The following is a 22,951-nucleotide window of genomic DNA, read 5'->3' as shown; positions in this document are numbered from 1 at the left end:
CTCTTGCTCAGTTGTGCACCGGGGCCTCCCACTCCTCTTTCTATTCTGTTAGAGCCAGTTTGCGCTGTTCTGAGTAGTACACAGCATTGTACGAGATCTTCAGTTTCTCGCATGGAATAGCCTTCATTTCTCAGAACAAGAATAGACTGACGAGTCTCAGAAGAAAGTTCTTTGTTTCTGGACATTTTAAGCCTCTAATCAAACGCTGATGCTCCAGATTTTTATTTTTTTAATTTTTAATTTTTTTATTTTTACCTTTATTTAACCAGGCAAGTCAGTTAAGAACATATTCTTATTTTCAATGACGGCCTGGGAACAGTGGGTTAACTGCCTGTTCAGGGGCAGAACAACAGATTTGTACCTTGTCAGCTCAGGGGTTTGAACTCGCAACCTTATGGTTACTAGTCCAACGCTCTAACCACTAGGCTACGCTGTACTCAACTAGTCTAAAGAAGGCCAGTTTTATTGCTTCTTTAATCAGCACCACAGTTTTCAGCTGTGCTAACATAATTGCAAAAGGGTATTCTAATGGTCAATTAGCCTTTTAAAATGATAAACTTGGATTAGCTAACACAACGTGCCATTGGAACACAGGAGTGGTGTTTGCTGATTATGGGCCTCTGTATGCCTATGTAGATATTCCATTAAAAATCAGCAGTTTACAGATACAATAGTCATTTATAACATTAACAATGTCTATACTGTATTTCTGATCAATTTTATGTTATTTTAATAGACAAAAAAAATGTTTTTCTTTCAAAAACAAGGACATTTCTAAGTGACCCCAAACTTTTGAACATTAGTGTACATATATAGAATTTGATAGGTTTGACATGAACTGAAATAATATATTGTATTCTGCTGTCCATCTTAAATTCTCTTAAATGTCTTATTCTCTGTTGCTGTCTCTCCATCCACCCACCCCACTCTCTCACTCACCTCTATCCATCTACCCACCCCACTCTCTCACTCACCTCTATCCATCTACCCACCCCACTCTCTCACTCACCTCTATCCATCTACCCACCCCACTCTCTCACTCACCTCTATCCATCCACCCACCCCACTCTCTCACTCACCTCTATCCATCTACCCACCCCACTCTCTCACTCACCTCTATCCATCTACCCACCCCACTCTCTCACTCACCTCTATCCATCTACCCACCCCACTCTCTCACTCACCTCTATCCATCTACCCACCCCACTCTCTCACTCACCTCTATCCATCTACCCACCCCACTCTCTCACTCACCTCTATCCATCTACCCACCCCACTCTCTCACTCACCTCTATCCATCTACCCACCCCACTCTCTCACTCACCTCTATCCATCTACCCACCCCACTCTCTCACTCACCTCTATCCATCCACCCACCCCACTCTCTCACTCACCTCTATCCATCTACCCACCCCACTCTCTCACTCACCTCTATCCATCTACCCACCCCACTCTCTCACTCACCTCTATCCACCCCCCTCTCTCTATTCCTCACTCTGTATCGCTTTCTTTCTTCCCCCCTCCCCACTCTCTCTGTGGGGTCAGGGGAGCTGTCCTCTGGAGCATTCTAGGAGGCATGTGTCTGTCTGAGGGGAGCACTGGATGCCAGGAGGAACATCTGGAACTGACTGATCCCTGTTTCCAGACCAGAGGGATGGAATGTGAGGAGAACTCCTCTCCTCCACTCCCTAACACCCCCACTCTTCGTCAAAGAATCCTCCCCACCCCCTTACCCCTATCACCCCCTGTATGTGTACTCTCATCCCCCTCTACAGTAACAACATATGGGATCGAAAAAAAGGTACTATATACTGATCTCAACAACCAACCTGAGGTTAGCCTACTGGACATTGAAAGGCCTGACCCAATGATGTATATGACAGGTGACAACGACAGGTGACAACCGGGGTGAGGAGAGGATAGCCTAGCATAGTCCTGTAAAAGGAAGGGGGTACTGTGTTGCCCAGAACAACCCAATCACGCGCCAAACACAAGCTAGCACAAGCCAAGGATGCACAAGCACAAGCCAAGGATGCACAAGCACAAGCACATGGCAAGGATGTCCCCTCGCAGGGCAGCTAGCTGCAGTATCTGAATGCTAGCTACTGGTTTCACCTCAGAGCTCCTTTCGCTCCCAGACACAAATCACTCTTCTGTCATTGGTCATTGGTCTGCTCAGATACTGATACTGCTGAGAGACAAATCTGGGTTTCAGTGAAGCACTTCAGCTGCATTGTTTAAATAATGCAATACCATATAGAGAGGTGATAACCACCAATCGCAAGACAACTTCCTCCCTCTCTTCCCTTCCTCTGAGCGATTGCAGGAGAATTTGGATTTCGTGTTGCTCTGTTTGGCTCTCTGACTCAGTTGATTATTTTTTATTTAGATATATGTTTGTTTATATATGTGTTATTTTTGTTTAGATAATGTGACAACCCTCCCACTCTGTCTGCCAAATTATTTCTCTTTGCTCTTGTTTTCCTTAATATGAGCTGGAAGGGTCATCAGCGAAATAGGATACCTGTGCCCAGGTGTGTCCCAGGGATAAATACACCTTCCCCCAATACATTGAGGAGACTCTCTCCACGCAGACACACTGTTGGCTTCTTTGTGTTAGTTTATGTTAATTACTTGTTTTTGTTTCAACACCCCTCATTATCACCATCTATGCACACATCCACTCACTTACACTACTGACTACACACACCATTGTTAATGGTGTATAGTTTACATTATTTAATAAATATGTTTGTAATTTCCTTATCTCCTCGTTGTCTCCCTCTTTGTTACGGGCTATGACCGGTTCGTAACAATATGTGTTTGTTTAGATATGTGATACTTTTGTTTAGATGTGTTATTTCTGTTAAGATATGTGTTTGTTTAGATATGTTATTTCTGTTAAGAAATGTGTTTGTTTAGATATGTTATTTCTGTTAAGAAATGTGTTTGTTTAGATATGTTATTTCTGTTAAGAAATGTGTTTGTTTAGATATGTTATTTCTGTTAAGAAATGTGTTTGTTTATATATGTTATTTCTGTTAAGATATGTGTTTGTTTAGATATGTTATTTCTGTTAAGATATGTGTTTGTTTAGATATGTTATTTCTGTTAAGAAATGTGTTTGTTTAGATATGTTATTTCTGTTAAGATATGTGTTTGTTTAGATATGTTATTTTTGTTAAGATATGTGTTTGTTTAGATATGTTATTTCTGTTAAGAAATGTGTTTGTTTAGATATGTTATTTCTGTTAAGATATGTGTTTGTTTAGATATGTTATTTCTGTTAAGATGTGTGTTTGTTTAGATATGTTATTTCTGTTAAGATATGTGTTTGTTTAGATATGTTATTTCTGTTAAGATATGTGTTTGTTTAGATATGTTATTTCTGTTAAGAAATGTGTTTGCAACGGCTATGGAAAATGAGGAAGGAAAACAAACCAAGGTTTCACGGGAATATTGTTATGTTGTTATGGTCAACTTTCAGACAAACACAAAGGCAACAGCTCTGTATAACTGAGGGCTTTATGACCTATATGATCAATGTTCTGATCTATAGAAGGGTCCACAATCTAAAATATCAGAGGCCGGAGGTCATAAACTCCTGAACCCACCTGGACGTACAGCTCCCTCAGTTCAAACTGAAACTTCTTTGGATCCGTTGTGATGGTTACCGGTCCTATTTCTGCAAAGAAACAAGATACATTAAACATTACAGACAGCCAGAACATGATGTATAATGTTTTAGACTAATAGCCCTATTAGAATGAATAATTGACATAGTTTCTTGGTCTGAATTCCTGACTGTGGCCAAATATTTGTGCAGACGTCCAAGTTCAAATGTCACAGTTTGAACTGGTGTGACAGGGAGCTTCCTGTAAACACTCAGGAAACCAGATCCATCCCTCCACACTGCGTGTGTTTGTGATGAGAGGGAAGAGATTTCCATTTTGCATCTTCAAATGGGCTATGCTGAAATGAGGCCCTTTTCGGCTCTAAATATTTGCCCATTCACACACGTACGCACAGTATCCGGGAGGGCAGTGTCTGGGTAGGCGCGCCATGCAGGCACAGAGGAGTTGCTTTGGAATTGATAAGGAGACCCCAGCTCTGGAGGAACTTCAATGCTCTCTTTTACAAGCCTATCATGGCTCACATGGCCTTTCTCATGTGCCTATCCCAACTACGATTAGAGGGTCGATGAAACACAAGGAAGTGGAACTTACAATAACTTGGAACATGAAAATGTGTTATTGTGAGGTCAACATTACTGGACGACAGATCAAAGGCTTGCATGGTAGAGGAGTTTTAATAGTCAACCGCAATCATTTTCCCGTCATCATGAGACAAAGAATATGGCAATTGAACCACATTTCACATGGTTTACATGGTACAATATGTTAGTTCATTTTCAGATTTTAAAAAATCAAGCAAAAGCATAGGAGGAAAAAGTCTAGAATGATACTCTGACTGAGCCGATCGGAGGCCAAGTCATTCTCATAAAAAATGCTTATGGAAACCTATGAACATTTCACCTCTGAATGAACGTTCCACATGTTGCAACTCTTTCAAACTGATTTCCAGCCTGAACACAACACACGGAATGGATGAGCTGATCCTAGCTGTGGAACTCCACTGCTAACACCATCCAATAAAGGCCTGTCTCACGACAACCCCCACTGACACTAATTGGCAATGGCTCCGTTACAAAAGGCCAACATGTTCTCATTAATAATGTTCCCGTTCCCCTCCCTCCACCTCTACCCTTCCTTCATCCCTGCATCCCTCCTCTCCTCCCCCAGGCAGTCAGCTGTTCTGCAGCTCTGGGGGAAGACCTTACGGCTCAGGTATGCTCTTGTGTCATGGCCAGCCGGGGTTCGGCGTGAGGACATCCTTTCGGCTTCACCGGTTATAAAAACAGTTATTAAAGCCCCAGAGGGTGAGTGACATCAGCATGTACCTTTTTTCTCCAACTGTGGAGAAGACTCTTCTCTACAGTCAGCGTTGGTTGGTTTGTAGTCGAAACGCTTCTTTTCAGCTCACTTGTGTTTCAGTCTTTTTTTCAGTCTCATCAAAATGTTAATCTATAAAAAATTATCTTTATTTTCAGGGCCAGGATAGTCTTGATTTCCAAGAATGCCTGAATGGCTTCGCCTTGATTTTCTGGTTGGCTGGATGCAAGTTTCACCATCCAATTATTTCAGATTTACAGGAGTGCAAGTTTCACCATGGTACGGACCGTAGCGATATGTTGGCAAACGAGAATTATTCAAATGTGGCAAATTCTTGTATTCTATTCATGCTGGCTTTCACGGGCTACCTGAGACATGAAACAGATCGGTGGGAGGGCATACAGGCTGTTGCAAATGTAGGCTATAAACGCGCAATTTGCATAAATGGATAATGGAATCACTTCAACCATTTCATTAATGAAAACATAGCTACTGAGAATTCTGGCGAGGGCTCTGCACTAGCGCCACCTACTGGGAGGGTTGACTGAAACACAGAGCCCCAGAAGTGCCAAGGGGTTAAAAACCTACAAATTACTTTCACAACAGAAATTATAGGCCAGTGGGCGTTCTGCTCTGATGATAAGGTAATAGCTGGTGGTAGGACTGACTGATACATCCTAGATATTCTGTTTTTGTTTTTTTAAACTCTGATATTTCATGAAACTGGGCAATTCTCCACTTCTCGACAGCAGAATATTGAGGACAATTCCGTGTCAACGTCTACACATTCTTACATTTGTTTTATATAATGTTAAGCTTTAAAAGTCAACACAACTCTGCACCATACATCCTGGCAACAGAAAGATCTGAGGAAACTTCATTGCTAATAATCAGCAATATTTCTTTGACGTTTATTTTCACAGCAACCGACAGCAAATAACATCAATCTTCCTTATGAAAGCACTGTACAAACAAATACTTTTAAAAGTCTTTAATAATGTATAGTATAACAAGCTGAGAGGGATCTAGATTTTGGCAGTGGTGGAGAGAGAGAGAGAGAAGGACCAGAAGGGCCGATCAAAGAAAGACGCCATTTAAAACTAACAGGGAAATGTGTTTGGCTCCGAACAGAACTGCCTGTTGTGCTCGGGAAAAGAGGGGGGAGGAGCAAACTGACTGGCCGAGAAAGGAGTGGAGAAAAAATGCAAGGAAATCAAGATAGCAGCAGTAGCAGCTGTCCAGAAAACTCATCCAAATCCCGTGCGCTGAATACAACAGGTGTAGGTAGACCTTACAGTGAAATGCTTACTTACAGGCTCTAACCAACAGTGCAAAAATGTATTAGGTCAACAATAGGTAGGTAAAGAAATAAAACAACATTAAAAAGACAGGCTATATACAGTAGCAAGGCTATAAAAGTAGCGAGGCTACATACAGACACTGGTTAGTCAGGCTGATTGAGGTAGTATGTACATGTAGATATGGTTAAAGTGACTATGCATATATGTTGAACAGAGAGTAGCAGTAGCTTAAAAGAGGGGTTGGCGGGTGGTGGATTGCGGTACACAATGCAGATAGCCCGGTTAGCTGCTGTGCGGGAGCACTGGTTGGTCGGCCCAATTGAGGTAGTATGTACATGAATGTGTAGTCAAAGTGACTATGCATATAACATAAACAGAGTAGCAGCAGTGTAAAAGAGGGGTTGGGGGGAGGCACACAATGCAAATAGTCCGGGTAGCCATTTGATTACCTGTTCAGGAGTCTTATAGCTTGGGGGTGAAAACTGTTGAGAAGCCTTTTTGTCCTAGACTTGGCACTCCGGTACCGCTTGCCATGTGGTAGTAGAGAGAACAGTCTATGACTGGGGTGGCAGGGGTCTTTGACCATTTTTAGGGCCTTCCTCTGACACCGCCTGGTGTAGAGGTCCTGGATGGCAGGCAGGTTAGCCCCAGTGATGTACTGGGCCTTACGCACTACCCTCTGAAGTACCTTGCAGTCAGAGGCCGAGCAGTTGCAGTACCTGGCAGTGATGTTGCAGCTGTAGAACCTTTTGAGGATCCCAGGACCCATGCCAAATCTTTTAAGTTTCCTGAGGGGGAATAGGCATTTGTTGTGCCCTCTTCATGACTTTCTTGATGTGTTTGGACCATTCTAGTGTTTTGTTGATCTGGACACCAAGGAACTTGAAGCTCTCAACCTGCTCCACTACAGCCCTGTTGATGAGAATGGGGACGTGCTCGGTGCTCCTTTTCCTGTAGTCCACAATCATCTTGGTTACGTTGAGGGATAGGTTGTTATTCTGCCACCACCCGGCCAGGTCTCTGACTTCCTCCCTATAGGCTGTCTCGTGATCAGGCCTACCACTGTTGTGTCATCTGCAAACTTAATGATGGTGTTGGAGTCGTGCCTGGCCATGCAGTCGTGGGTGAACAGGGAGTACAGGAGGGGACTGAGCACGCACTACTGGGGAGCTCCAGTGTTGAGGATCAGCGTGGCAGATGTGTTGCTACCTTCCCTCACCACCTGGGGGCGGCCCGTCAGGAAGTCCAGGATCCAGTTGCAGAGGGAGGTCCTGTGCGTCTTGTTTGTTGAAGAAAAAATCTTTGTCTATTCCGAGGTGAGTGATCGCTGTCCTGATATCCAGAAGCTCTTTGTCTGATCCGAGGTGAGTGATCGCTGTCCTCATATCCAGAAGCTCTTTGTCTGATCCGAAGTGAGTGATCACTGTCCTGATATCCAGAAGCTCTTTGTCTAATCCGAGGTGAGTGATCGCCGTCCTGATATCCAGAAGCTCTTTGTCTAATCCGAGGTGAGTGATCGCTGTCCTGATATCCAGAAGCTCTTTGTCTAATCCGAGGTGAGTGATCGCTGTCCTGATATCCAGAAGCTCTTTGTCTAATCCGAGGTGAGTGATCGCTGTCCTGATATCCAGAAGCTCTTTGTCTAATCCGAGGTGAGTGATCGCTGTCCTGATATCAAGAAGCTCTTTGTCTAATCCGAGGTGAGTGATCGCTGTCCTGATATCCAGAAGCTCTTTTTTGCCGTAAGATACGGTTTCAGAAACATTACGTACAAAATAAGTTACAAATAACGCGAAAATAAACACATAATAGCACAATTAGTTGGGCGCCCGTAAAACTGCTGCCATTTCTACCGACGCCATTTTAACAAAGCCTTTTGACTTCTTAAACATGGCAGAAAGGTAACATTATATGGTGCCCCGACTCCGTATTCATTCAGTCATCTACTGAGCAGACCAGCTGGTTGGTGTGTTTACGGACATATTCAATCAATCCTTTTCCCAGTCTGCTGTCCCCACATGCTTCAAGAGGGCCACTATTGTTCCTGTTCCCAAGAAAGCTAAGGTACTGAGCTAAATGACTACCGCCCCATAGCACTCACTTCCGTCATCATGAAGTGCTTTGAGAGACTAGTCAAGGACCATATCCCCTCCACCCTACCTGACACCCTCGATCCACTCCAATTTGCTTACCTCCCCAACAGGTCCACAGACGACGCAATTGCAATCACACTGCACACTGCCCTATTCCATCTGGACAAGAGGAATACCTATGTGAGAATGCTGTTCATCGACTACAGCTCAGCATTTAACACCATAGTACCCTCCAAATTCGTCATTAAGCTCGAGACGGGCCGCACCCAGGTGTGAGGGTAGGTAACAACGTCTCCACCCCGCTGATCCTTAACACTGGGGCCCCACAAGGATGCGTTCTCAGCCCTCTCCTGTACTCCCTGTTCACCCACGACTGCGTGGCCATGCACGCCTCCAACTCAATAATCAAGTTTGCAGATGACACTACAGTGGTAGGCTTGATTATCAACAACGACGAGACGGCCTACAGGGAGGTGGTGAGGGCCCTCGGATTGTGGTGTCAGGAAAATAACCTCACACTCAACGTCAACAAAACAAAGGAGATGATCGTGGACTTCAGGAAACAGCAGAGGGAGCACCCCCCTATCCACATCGACAGGACAGTAGTGGAGAGGTTAGAACGTTTTAAGTTCCTCGGCGTACACATCACGGACAAACTGAAATGGTCCACCCACACAGACAATGTGGTGAAGAAGGCACAACAGCGCCTCTTCAACCTCAGGAGGCTGAAGAAATTAGGCGTGTCACCAAAAACACTCACAAACTTTTACAGATGCACAATCGAGAGCATCCTGTCGGGCTGTATCACCGCCTGGTACGGCAACTGCTCCGCCCATAACCGGAAGGCTCTCCAGAGGGTAGTGAGGTCTGCACAACGCATCACTGGGGACAATCTACCTGCCCTCCAGGACACCTTCACCACCCGATGTCACAGGAAGGCCAAAAAGATCATCAAGGACAACAACCACCAGAGCCACTGCCTGTTCACCCCGCTATCATCCAGAAGGTGAGGTCAGTACAGGTGCATCAAAGCTGGGACCGAGAGACTGAAAAACAGCTTCTATCTCAAGGCCATCAGACTGTCAGACAACCATCACTAACATTGAGTGGCTGCTGCCAACATACTGACTCAACTCCAGCCACTTTAATAATGGAAAAATTGATGTTATAAATGTATCACTAGCCACTTTAAACAATGCCACTTCATATAATGTTTACATACCCTACATTACTCATCTCATATGTTTATACTGTACTCTATACCATCTACTGCATCTTGCCATCTTGATGTAATGTATCACTAGCCACTTTAAACAATGCCACTTTTATGTTTACATACCCTACATTACTCATCTCATATGTATATACTGTACTCTATACCATCTACTGCATCTTGCCTATGTCGTTCTATACCATTACTAATTCATATATTTTTTTATGTACATTCCTTTACACTTGTGTGTGTGTAAGGTAATTGTTGTGAAATTGTTAGGTTAGATTACTCGTTGGATATTACTGCATTGTCGGAACGAGAAGCACAAGCATTTCGCTACACTCGCATTAACATCTGCTAACCATGTGTATGTGACAAATAAAATGTGATTTGATTTGAACATAGCTAGCTAACTAGCCAGTTAAACCAAATACACATCTGGACTCCCCCACTCCCGCTTTCTCCCATTGTTTTATTTACAGACAAACACGTGACTGACTCAACTGTTCTGGGGAACGACGTTAAGCTCCATAATGTAAAATAATGTGCCAGGTGAAATGAAGAACGCCATCTGCTTTATCTCCTCTTAAATTGCACAAGTTGGCGTCAGGCTTTTACTTAATAAAAGTAGCTACGAATATTCAAATGTATTGAAAAACTTCAAATAAATTGTTTAAACAGTATTGATGGATTGGGAAACCATCCCTTGGCTATTTCCAAATACCCCGGTACATGGTATACTGCCCAAGCTTAGTCAAATACCCCGGTACATGGTATACTGCCCAAGCTTAGTCAAATACCCCGGTACATGGTATACTGCCCAAGCTTAGTCAAATACCCCGGTACATGGTATACTGCCCAAGCTTAGTCAAATACCCCGGTACATGGTATACTGCCCAAGCTTAGTCAAATACCCCGGTAAATGGTATACTGCCCAAGCTTAGTCAAATACCCCGGTACATGGTATACTGCCCAAGCTTAATCAAATAACCCTGTATTCAGTAGGGAGCCTGAGTGGCGCAGTGGTCTAAGGCATTGCATCTCAGTGCTAGAGGTGTCATTACAGACCCTGGTTCAATTCTGGGCTGTCCAGGTTTGGGGAGTGTTTGGCTGGGGTAGGCTGTCATTGTAAAATAAGAATTTGTTCTTAACTGACTTACCTAATTAAATCAAAGGGTGTCTATTTCTGCTCTCTAATTAAATCAAAGGGAGTCTATTTCTGCTCTCTGTTATTCCTTATTGAATCGTCATGTTTGGTCTGACTGAGTAACAAGGAGCTGACAAGATAGCAGAAACAGAACTGGGGCCAGGTTAAGACACTGCTACTTTGGCCCAACCTCTACATACCGGTACAGTACATGGTGTCACAGAAGGCACACCAAAGCCGTGGCTCTTCTGCTCTGATAACTAGACCAGGGCTGAAATGCTTCATAAAGAAACGTATCTGGTCCACAGGGGTCACAGAGTCTGCTTGTTTAAGCCCTTAAGCCTTTTACTCATTTAGACCTATATAGGCCACCATTGTGTGTCCCAATAAAGATGCTCATGTTCTGATCATCTTTTTCATTAGAAAATAAATGAAACAGTGGTGATGTTCCAGTGTTCACTTCAGCAGTTAGTCCTGGGGCGGCCTCTCAGCCATTAGACATAACACAGGAAGAGGTTTTAGTGTTTTCTCTCTGTGATGATAAAGAAGAACACATCGGTCGGTGGGTTAGTGGTGTAAACAGGGACACGTGTGTGAACTCAGTCTGAAGGAATGCTCTGAAGTCTGACCAGAGAGGTTAAAAAAAGGAGAGAGAGAATCCACCCTAAACAATGGGCCAAATGTTGATCTGCTCAGAAGAACATCTCTCATCCTTTTTTCTACTTTCTTTGTCTTGAGAGTGTAAGAGACAGGCGGAGGATGATTCAAGTTACATGAGGTAAACAAATGAAAACAGATGACTCTGGTTCCGGTTGTTGTTGTTTCTTGTAAACCTTTGCATTCTCATCGTGGTTATCTGAGGTAATGCTAGTCAGCCAAATTAGCATACCCCGCAAATCCCATGCATGCTCAAACACTAACTGAGAGGCTAATGGGATGGAACAAACTGGGCAGCTTTCCAGCACAATCTTAATTTCACCTCCTCCGAAGTTACAAACACACACATGCATGAACATGCGCAGAGACACCGCGCACACACAATTTCAGACACACACACACACCCTCATAATTCACCTCCTATGACATTCAGCTTGGGCTAATTCACTGGGAATCACTCTCACATTCGTCCGTGGAACGTCTCATTCGGACTGTCTATTTCCACATAAAATGGCAGCCAGGGAATTTTGAAGACCCAAAAGAAAGGTCAGTCATTATTGTATTTATTTTCAATCCAATGTGTGTGTTTGTTTAAAAACGAAGTGTTTCCCAGGCTTCCAGGAGTTTGAAAATGTCAAGAAACTCCAAATAGAACGTAACAAAAGCCCCTTTAGCCCAGACACTCTTCCTCCTTCCTGTGTACAAGACAAGTCCAGAAATGTCACACTGAATAGAGCAGTCTGGGAAACTAATATCAAACTCCCCTCACCACAGACACCCTCCGTCTCAGACCCCACCCCCCCACCCCCACCCCTCGCCACATGCCAGAGTTTATGTAGCTGTGGAAGCATTCACATTAACAGCATAGGACATTTGTTTTCCTTTTTTTTACTTTCCTCAAGGCGAAGCTCTGAACGTCCGAATGTACAATTACTCCTTTCTATAAGAGGAACAAATCACAGAGCTCCACAAACAAGCAGTGTGACGATACGACCATTCAGTGACCACAAGGACCACTAATCTTAACCTTCGGTCCAACCATGATCAGCTCTGTGGTTAGTGGTTATACTGGGTCGTGTGGCCACACTCTGCTGTTGCACACAGAGACATAAACTCATGAAAGACATTCAGAAGACGATTCTGAATTGTTTATGAGACATGTGTCTCATGAGTCACTCTCTTACTGGGGCTCTCTCATGCCGTCCCTGCAGGGGGTGCGTCACCTGAGTGGGTTGATTCACTGTTGTGGTCATCCTGTCTGGGTTGGCGCCCCCCTTGGGTTGTGCCGTGGCGGAGATCTTTGTGGGCTATACTCAGCCCTGTCTCAGGATGGTAAGTTGGTGGTTGAAGATATCCCTCTAGTGGTGTGGGGGCTGTGCTTTGGCAAAGTGGGTGGGGTTATATCCTTCCTGTTTGGCCCTGTCCGGGGGTGTCCTCGGATGGGGCCACAGTGTCTCCTGACCCCTCCTGTCTCAGCCTCCAGTATTTATGCTGCAGTAGTTTGTGTCGGGGGCTAGGGTAAGTTTGTTATATCTGGAGTACTTCTCCTGTCCTATTCGGTGTCCTGTGTGAATCTAAGTGTGCGTTCTCTAATTCTCTCCTTCTTTCTTTCTCTCTCTCGGAGGACCTGAGCCCTAGGACCATGCCCCAGGACTACCTGACATGATGACTCCTTGCTGTCCCCAGTCCACCTGGCCATGCTGCTGCTCCAGTTTCAACTGACCTGTAGTTTAATGACGTGTAGTTTAATGACATGGAGTTTAATGACATGGTTTAATGACATGTAGTTTAATGACGTGTGGTTTAATGACATGTAGTTTAATGACGTGGTTTAATGACATGTAGTTTAATGACGTGTAGTTTAATGACGTGTAGTTTAATGACGTGGTTTAATGACATGGAGTTTAATGACGTGGTTTAATGACATGTAGTTTAATGACGTGTAGTTTAATGACGTGGTTTAATGACATGGAGTTTAATGACGTGGTTTAATGACATGTAGTTTAATGACGTGTAGTTTAATGACATGTAGTTTAATGACATGTAGTTTAATGACGTGGTTTAATGACGTGTAGTTTAATGACGTGTAGTTTAATGACATGGAGTTTAATGACATGTAGTTTAATGACGTGTAGTTTAATGACGTGTAGTTTAATGACGTGGTTTAATGACATGGAGTTTAATGACATGTAGTTTAATGACGTGTGGTTTAATGACATGGAGTTTAATGATGTGGTTTAATGACGTGTAGTTTAATGACATGTAGTTTAATGACGTGTAGTTTAATGACGTGTAGTTTAATGACATGGTTTAATGACGTGTAGTTTAATGACGTGTAGTTTAATGACGTGTAGTTTAATGACGTGTAGTTTAATGACGTGTAGTTTAATGACGTGTAGTTTAATGACGTGTAGTTTAATGACATGTAGTTTAATGACATGTAGTTTAATGACATGTAGTTTAATGACATGTGGTTTAATGACGTGTAGTTTAATGACATGTAGTTTAATGACATGGTTTAATGACGTGTAGTTTAATGACGTGTAGTTTAATGACGTGTAGTTTAATGACATGTAGTTTAATGACGTGTAGTTTAATGACGTGTAGTTTAATGACGTGTAGTTTAATGACGTGTAGTTTAATGACATGGTTTAATGACGTGTAGTTTAATGACGTGGTTTAATGACGTGTAGTTTAATGACGTGGTTTAATGACGTGTAGTTTAATGACGTGTAGTTTAATGACGTGTAGTTTAATGACGTGTAGTTTAATGACGTGTAGTTTAATGACGTGTGGTTTAATGACGTGTAGTTTAATGACGTGTAGTTTAATGACGTGTGGTTTAATGACGTGTAGTTTAATGACGTGGAGTTTAATGACATGGTTTAATGACGTGTAGTTTAATGACGTGTGGTTTAATGACGTGTAGTTTAATGACGTGGAGTTTAATGATGGTTTAATGACGTGTAGTTTAATGATGTGTGGTTTAATGACGTGTAGTTTAATGACGTGAGTTTAATTACATGGTTTAATGACGTGTAGTTTAATGACGTGGAGTTTAATTACATGGTTTAATGACGTGTAGTTTAATGATGTGTGGTTTAATGACGTGTAGTTTAATGACGTGTAGTTTAATGATGTGGTTTAATGACGTGTAGTTTAATGACGTGGTTTAATGACGTGTAGTTTAATGACGTGTAGTTTAATGACGTGTAGTTTAATGACGTGTAGTTTAATGACGTGGTTTAATGACGTGTAGTTTAATGACATGGTTTAATGACGTGGTTTAATGATGTGTAGTTTAATGACGTGTAGTTTAATGACGTGTAGTTTAATGACGTGGTTTAATGACGTGTAGTTTAATGACGTGTAGTTTAATGACGTGTAGTTTAATGACGTGTAGTTTAATGACGTGTAGTTTAATGACGTGTAGTTTAATGACGTGTAGTTTAATGACGTGTAGTTTAATTACATGGTTTAATGACGTGTAGTTTAATGACGTGGTTTAATTACATGGTTTAATGACGTGTGGTTTAATGACGTGTAGTTTAATGACGTGGTTTAATGACATGTGGTTTAATGACATGTAGTTTAATGACGTGTAGTTTAATGACGTGTAGTTTAATGACGTGTAGTTTAATGACGTGGTTTAATGACGTGGTTTAATGATATGTAGTTTAATGACGTGGTTTAATGACGTGTAGTTTAATGACGTGTAGTTTAATGACGTGTAGTTTAATGACGTGGTTTAATGACATGTAGTTTAATGACGTGTAGTTTAATGACGTGGTTTAATGAGGTGTAGTTTAAGTAGTTTAATGACGTGTAGTTTAATGACGTGTAGTTTAATGACGTGGAGTTTAATGACATGGTTTAATGACGTGTAGTTTAATGATGTGGTTTAATGACGTGTAGTTTAATGACGTGTAGTTTAATGACGTGTAGTTTAATGACATGTAGTTTAATGACGTGTAGTTTAATGACGTGGTTTAATGACGTGGTTTAATGACATGTAGTTTAATGACGTGTAGTTTAATGACGTGTAGTTTAATGACGTGTAGTTTAATGACGTGTAGTTTAATGACGTGTAGTTTAATGACGTGTAGTTTAATGACGTGTAGTTTAATGACGTGTAGTTTAATGACGTAGTTTAATGACGTGTAGTTTAATGACGTGTAGTTTAATGACGTGGAGTTTAATGACATGGTTTAATTACATGGTTTAATGACGTGTAGTTTAATGACGTGTGGTTTAATGACATGGTTTAATGACGTGTGGTTTAATGACGTGGTTTAATGACGTGTAGTTTAATGACGTGTAGTTTAATGACGTGTGGTTTAATGACATGGAGTTTAATTACATGGTTTAATGACGTGTAGTTTAATGACGTGTAGTTTAATGACGTGTAGTTTAATGACGTGGAGTTTAATTACATGGTTTAATGACGTGTAGTTTAATGACGTGTTTAATGACATGGAGTTTAATTACATGGTTTAATGACGTGGTTTAATGACATGGAGTTTAATGACGTGGAGTTTAATGACGTGGTTTAATGACGTGTGGTTTAATGACGTGGTTTAATGACATGGTTTAATGACGTGTGGTTTAATGACATGGAGTTTAATGACGTGTAGTTTAATGACGTGTAGTTTAATGACGTGTAGTTTAATGACGTGGAGTTTAATGACATGGTTTAATGACGTGTAGTTTAATGACGTGGTTTAATGACGTGTGGTTTAATGACGTGGTTTAATGACGTGTAGTTTAATGACGTGTAGTTTAATGACGTGGTTTAATGACATGGAGTTTAATGACGTGTGGTTTAATGATGTGGTTTAATGACGTGGTTTAATGACGTGTAGTTTAATGACGTGTGGTTTAATGACGTGTAGTTTAATGACGTATGGTTTAATGACGTGTAGTTTAATGACATGTAGTTTAATGACATTGGTTTAATGACGTGGTTTAATGACGTGTAGTTTAATGACGTGTAGTTTAATGACGTGTAGTTTAATGACGTGTAGTTTAATGACATGGTTTAATGACGTGTAGTTTAATGACGTGTGGTTTAATGACGTGTAGTTTAATGACGTGGTTTAATGACATGTAGTTTAATGACGTGTAGTTTAATGACGTGTGGTTTAATGACGTGGTTTAATGACGTGTGGTTTAATGACGTGTAGTTTAATGACGTGTAGTTTAATGACGTGTAGTTTAATGACATGTGGTTTGATAAAATGTGGTGACAGTGGCACTGATGTAGCTGTTAACACAAACAGGAAGAGTGATTTTTCCTCTCGCTGCTTTTATATGCCTGGAGTGTTTGCAAGTTTATTCAACACAGTGATGGTACACATCCTAAAGTATTCCTGCTGACTGAGGTGAAAATCTGGCAGCAATGATAGTTCCTGCCATCCTGACGGTCTGCTGTAGAGGCTAATTCAATGAGAGTTCCTGCCATCCTGACTGTCAGCTGTAGAGGCTAATTCAATGAGAGTTCCTGCCGTCCTGACTGTCAGCTGTAGAGGCTAATTCAATGAGAGTTCCTGCCATCCTGACTGTCAGCTGTAGAGGCTAATTCAATGAGAGTTCCTGCCATCCTGACTGTCAGCTGTAGAGGCTAATTCAATGAGAGTTCCTGCCATCCTGACTGTCAGCTGTAGAGGCTAATTCAATGAGAGTTCCTGCCATCCTGACTGTCAGCTGTAGAGGCTAATTCAATGAGAGTTCCTGCCGTCCTGACTGTCAGCTGTAGAGGCTAATTCAATGAGAGTTCCTGCCATCCTGACTGTCGGCTGTAGAGGATAATTCAATGAGAGTTCCTGCCATCCTGACTGTCAGCTGTAGAGGCTAATTCAATGAGAGTTCCTGCCGTCCTGACGGTCTGCTGTAGAGGCTAATTCAATGAGAGTTCCTGCCATCCTGACTGTCTGCTGTAGAGGCTAATTCAATGAGAGTTCCTGCCATCCTGACTGTCAGCTGTAGAGGCTAATTCAATGAGAGTTCCTGCCATCCTGACTGTCAGCTGTAGAGGCTAATTCAATGAGAGTTCCTGCCATCCTGACTGTCAGCTGTAGAGGCTAATTCAATGAGAGTTCCTGCCATCCTGACTGTCAGCTGTAGAGGCTAATTCAATGAGAGTTCCTGCCATCCTGACTGTCAGCTGTAGAGGCTAATTCAATGAGAGTTCCTGCCATCCTGACTGTCAGCTGTAGAGGATAATTCAATGAGAGTTCCTGCCGTCCTGACGGTCTGCTGTAGAGGCTAATTCAATGAGAGTTCCTGCCATCCTGACTGTCAGCTGTAGAGGCTAATTCAATGAGAGTTCCTGCCGTCCTGACGGTCTGCTGTAGAGGCTAATTCAATGAGAGTTCCTGCCATCCTGACGGTCTGCTGTAGAGGCTAATTCAATGAGAGTTCCTGCCGTCCTGACGGTCTGCTGTAGAGGCTAATTCAATGAGAGTTCCTGCCATCCTGACTGTCAGCTGTAGAGGCTAATTCAATGAGAGTTCCTGCCATCCTGACTGTCAGCTGTAGAGGATAATTCAATGAGAGTTCCTGCCATCCTGACTGTCAGCTGTAGAGGATAATTCAATGAGAGTTCCTGCCGTCCTGCTGTAGAGGCTAATTCAATAAGAGTTCCTGCCATCCTGACTGTCAGCTGTAGAGGCTAATTCAATGAGAGTTCCTGCCGTCCTGACTGTCAGCTGTAGAGGATAATTCAATGAGAGTTCCTGCCGTCCTGACTGTCAGCTGTAGAGGCTAATTCAATGAGAGTTCCTGCCATCCTGACTGTCAGCTGTAGAGGCTAATTCAATGAGAGTTCCTGCCGTCCTGACTGTCAGCTGTAGAGGCTAATTCAATGAGAGTTCCTGCCATCCTGACTGTCAGCTGTAGAGGCTAATTCAATGAGAGTTCCTGCCGTCCTGACGGTCTGCTGTAGAGGCTAATTCAATGAGAGTTCCTGCCGTCCTGACTGTCAGCTGTAGAGGATAATTCAATGAGAGTTCCTGCCATCCTGACTGTCAGCTGTAGAGGCTAATTCAATGAGAGTTCCTGCCGTCCTGACTGTCAGCTGTAGAGGATAATTCAATGAGAGTTCCTGCCATCCTGACTGTCAGCTGTAGAGGCTAATTCAATGAGAGTTCCTGCCATCCTGACTGTCAGCTGTAGAGGCTAATTCAATGAGAGTTCCTGCCATCCTGACTGTCAGCTGTAGAGGCTAATTCAATGAGAGTTCCTGCCATCCTGACTGTCAGCTGTAGAGGCTAATTCAATGAGAGTTCCTGCCATCCTGACTGTCAGCTGTAGAGGCTAATTCAATGAGAGTTCCTGCCATCCTGACTGTCAGCTGTAGAGGCTAATTCAATGAGAGTTCCTGCCATCCTGACTGTCTGCTGTAGAGGCTAATTCAATGAGAGTTCCTGCCATCCTGACTGTCTGCTGTAGAGGCTAATTCAATGAGAGTTCCTGCCATCCTGACTGTCGGCTGTAGAGGCTAATTCAATGAGAGTTCCTGCCATCCTGACTGTCTGCTGTAGAGGCTAATTCAATGAGAGTTCCTGCCATCCTGACTGTCAGCTGTAGAGGCTAATTCAATGAGAGTTCCTGCCATCCTGACTGTCGGCTGTAGAGGCTAATTCAATTCAGCAGCAGCACTGAATACACATGTTAACCAGCGCAGTGTGTAATTACCTTGTCACACAACAAACACACACACACACTCCTTCCTTTCTCTCACTGGACACAGACGTCAGTTTAAAGTCTAGTATTGAGTTTTGACCCAAGTTGGGTGGAAAAAAAATACATTCCAGAAATTCCTTTAAATTGATGGCTTTTTGTAAATCCAATCAGTTTTCAAAGTTGATACAACGTCATCACATTGCATTTCTTTGTTGAAATTATGTGGAAACAGCATTTGTTTTTTTACAATCATTTTGGCACTACATTTCAGAACCTTGATGTCATTTTTCAAAACACTTGACACACATCTCACAACCGATGATCAAAATGCAAATTTTTCAAAACTCTTTAACACTTTTCCAATTGCTTGGATTGTAACGGCTGTTGGTGGTGGAAGAAGGTGAGGACCAATGTGCAGCATGGTCAGTGTCCATCTTTTTAATAAAGTAAATGAACACTGAACAAAAACAATAACGTGAACAACCAAAACAGTTCTGTCTGGTGCAGATACCAACACTCAACAGAAAACAATCACCCACAACTCAAGGGTGAAAACAGGCTGCCCAAGTATGGTTCTCAATCAGGGACAACGATTGACTGCTGCCTCTGATTGAGAACCATACCAGGCCAAACACAGAAATACCAAATCATAGAAAAACAAACATAGACAACCCACCCAACTCACGCCCTGACCATACTAAAACAAAGACAACAAAAGAATGTGACATGGATACAATACACATAAAGCTAAGATCAATTGTTCACTGAACTAAAATCACCTGTTCAAAATGACACAACTTAACATCAAAATATTACCATTTCAAAATACAATTCACACATTACATCTGAGATGACTGTCTATTCATTTCATTACAATGATCTAACTATCAATTGATATAACTGCCCAAAATGATAAGTAACTGCGCCTAATAGAACAAGTGTAGACCTTACAGTGAAATGCTTACTTACGAGCTATTAACCAACAATGCAGTTAAAAGAAATATGGATAAGAATAAGAAATAAAAGTAACAAGTCATTTTAAGAGCGGCAGTAAAATAACAATTGCAAGACAATATACAGCAGGGTACCGGTACAGAGTCAATGTGCGGGGCACCGGATAGTTGAGGTAATATGTACATGTAGGAAGATTTATTAAACGATAACAATAGAGAGTAGCAGCGGTGTAAAAGGGGGGCAATGCAAATAGTCTGGGTAGCCATTTGATTAGATGTTCAGGAGTCTTATGGCTTGTGGGAAGAAGCTGTTTAGAAGCCTCTTGAATTTAGACTTGGCACTCTGGTACCACTTGCGGTAGCAGAGAGAACAGTCTATAACTAGGGTGGCTGGAGTCTTTGACAATTTTCAGGGCCTTCCTCTGACACCGCCTGGTATAGAGGTCCTGGATGGCAGGAAGCTTGGCCCCAGTGATGTACTGGGCCGTTTGCACTACCCTCTGTAGTGCTTTGCGGTCGGAGGCCAAGCAGTTGCCATACCAGGCAGTGATGCAACCAGCTCTTGATGGTGCAGCTGTAGAACCTTTTGAGGATCTGTGGACCCATGCCAAATCTTTTCAGTCTCCTGAGGGGGAATAGGTTTTGTTGTGTCCTCTTCACGATTGTCTTGGTGTGCTTGGACCATGTTAGTTTGTTCGTGATGTGGATACGAAGGAACTTGAAGCTCTAAACATGCTCCACTGCAGCCCCGTCGATGAGAATGGGGGAGTGCTTCGTCCTCTTTTTCCTGTAGTCCACAATCATCTCCTTTGTCTTGATCACATTGAGGTGGAGGTTGTTGTCCTGGCACCACACGGCCAGGTCTCTGACCTCCTCCCTATAAGCTGTCTCGTCGTTGTCGGTGATCAGGCCTAAAACTGTTCATGCTCCTCGGTTACTCTTAATGCATAGTTTTATGGAAACTGATTTCAGGATAACGAGATCCATTGACACCAATTACCGTGGAGCATGAACCAATTGGACTACATTATCTATTGATGTAATATTTCATCATAATTCTTTATCCGACACGGTTTCTATGGTCCCATGTATCACTTTTCCAGACCATGTTTTCAGATTTGACATTACTGTACACTCACCGACCACTTTATTAGGTAAACCTATTTAGTAATGGGTAGGACCCCCTTTGTTCTCCACAACAGCCTGAATTATTCACGGTGTTGTACGCTAAGAGATGCCCTTCTGCACACCACTGTTTTAAACGACTGTTATTTGAACATTTGTGGCCTTTCTCTTAGCTTGAATGAGTCTGGACATTCTTCTTGTCACGACTTCCACCGAAGTTGGTTCCTCTCCTTGTTCAGGCGGCATTCGGTGTCGCCGGTCTTCTAGCCATCATTGATCCATTTTTTTTTTTCCATTTGTTTTGTCTTGTCTTCCCACACACCTGGTTTCAATTCCATCATTACATGTTGTGTATTTAACCCTCTGTTCCACCCATGTCCTTGTCCGGAATTGTTTATTGTAAGTGCCTGTGCACGTTATTCTGGCATGCGATGGGTTTTGTGCCCATTGTATTGATTGTTTTGTTTACAGTGATTTTTATTATTAAACTGCGCTGTTGTAACACGGTTTTTGCGCCTGACTTCTCTGCCGCCAGTATGCACCCCTTACACTTCTCTGACCTCTCTGTTAATGACAGGGTGTTTTGCCCACAGAACTTCCGCTCACTGAATGTGTTTTGTTTATCGCACCATTCTCTGTAAACTCTAGAGACTGTAGTGCATAAATATCTCAGGAGGGTAGCTGTTTCTGAGATGTTGGAACCACCATGTGTGGCACCAACAATCATACCATGGTCAACGTTGCTTAGATTACGCATCTTGCCCGTTCTAATGTTTGGTTGAACAACAACTAAAGCTCTCTACTCTATATACTCTATATATTGAGTTTCAGGCTGCCACATGATTCGCTGTTCGAAGGAGCAGGCTATTTGCGTTAACATGCATGTGTACCTAATAAAGTGGCCGGTGAATGTATGTATGCAGGCCCCCTGTAATTGCTTTTCTAATACTACCAACTCGTTACTGATGATTGATTTCACATTGAGGTACGAGTATATAGTGAAATGAGTGGTATCCACCTACAACAACATAGCGATAACATGGAGCCTGCAGGTGATCCAGGTCACAATAAAGGTCAAGCAGTGAGAGGAGGAAGACGAGGAAGACGTGGTGGTCAAAGGAATGGCATGGGACAACCACAACTTCTGAGCGGTAGAGGACAAGGCCACGGACCAAGACAGCGGTAGAAACATCAAAGAGTGTCCAATGAAATCCAAGCAATAGTTGTAGACCATGTCGTAAATCATGGCATGACAATGATTAAACCAAACCTCACAAGATAAACCGTGGCCTCAATCATCAGAACTTTCCGCAATGAGAACCGGTAAATCATCAGCATGCACTAAACATTAGGCTCCTCTCAATTGTCAAATGACTGTATACTGCATGCCAATGTGTACCAATTTGTAAGTCGCTCTGGATAAGAGCGTCTGCTAAATGACTTAAATGTAATGTAAATGTAAATGTAATGTAAATGTAATGTAAATGTAAATGTAATGTAAATGTAATGTAAATGTAATGTAAATGTAAATGTAATGTAATGTAATGTAATGTAAATGTAATGTAAATGTAAATGTAATGTAAATGTAATGTAAATGTAAATGTAATGTAAATGTAATGTAAATGTAATGTAAATGTAATGTAATGTAAATGTAATGTAAATGTAATGTAAATGTAAATGTAATGTAATGTAAATGTAATGTAAATGTAATGTAAATGTAAATGTACCACAGAGTGCACATTATGTGTTCACTACACTAAATGTGTTCTTACTGTAATTATCCCTGCGGAATTGAGACTAGGCCAAAGAGAGGAGGCAGAGGCAAAA

General features: G+C 42.3%; 1 protein-coding gene across 1 annotated transcript in view; it reads right to left on the bottom strand.

Moving 5' to 3' along the window:
* Window positions 1-22,951, bottom strand: part of hmcn1 (hemicentin 1) — a 253,969-nt gene that overhangs the window by 192,154 nt on the left and 38,864 nt on the right. Inside the window, exon 2 of the mRNA XM_052523937.1 lies at window positions 3,615-3,685. Coding sequence (XP_052379897.1) covers window positions 3,615-3,685 — 71 coding nt within the window. The remainder of the gene's footprint in view (window positions 1-3,614; window positions 3,686-22,951) is intronic.

The sequence above is a fragment of the Oncorhynchus keta genome, chromosome 1, assembly GCF_023373465.1.
Source record: "Oncorhynchus keta strain PuntledgeMale-10-30-2019 chromosome 1, Oket_V2, whole genome shotgun sequence".
NCBI lineage: Eukaryota > Metazoa > Chordata > Actinopteri > Salmoniformes > Salmonidae > Oncorhynchus > Oncorhynchus keta.
The sequence above is the reverse complement of the archived record's forward strand: the minus strand, read 5'-3'. Positions and strand labels throughout refer to the sequence as shown.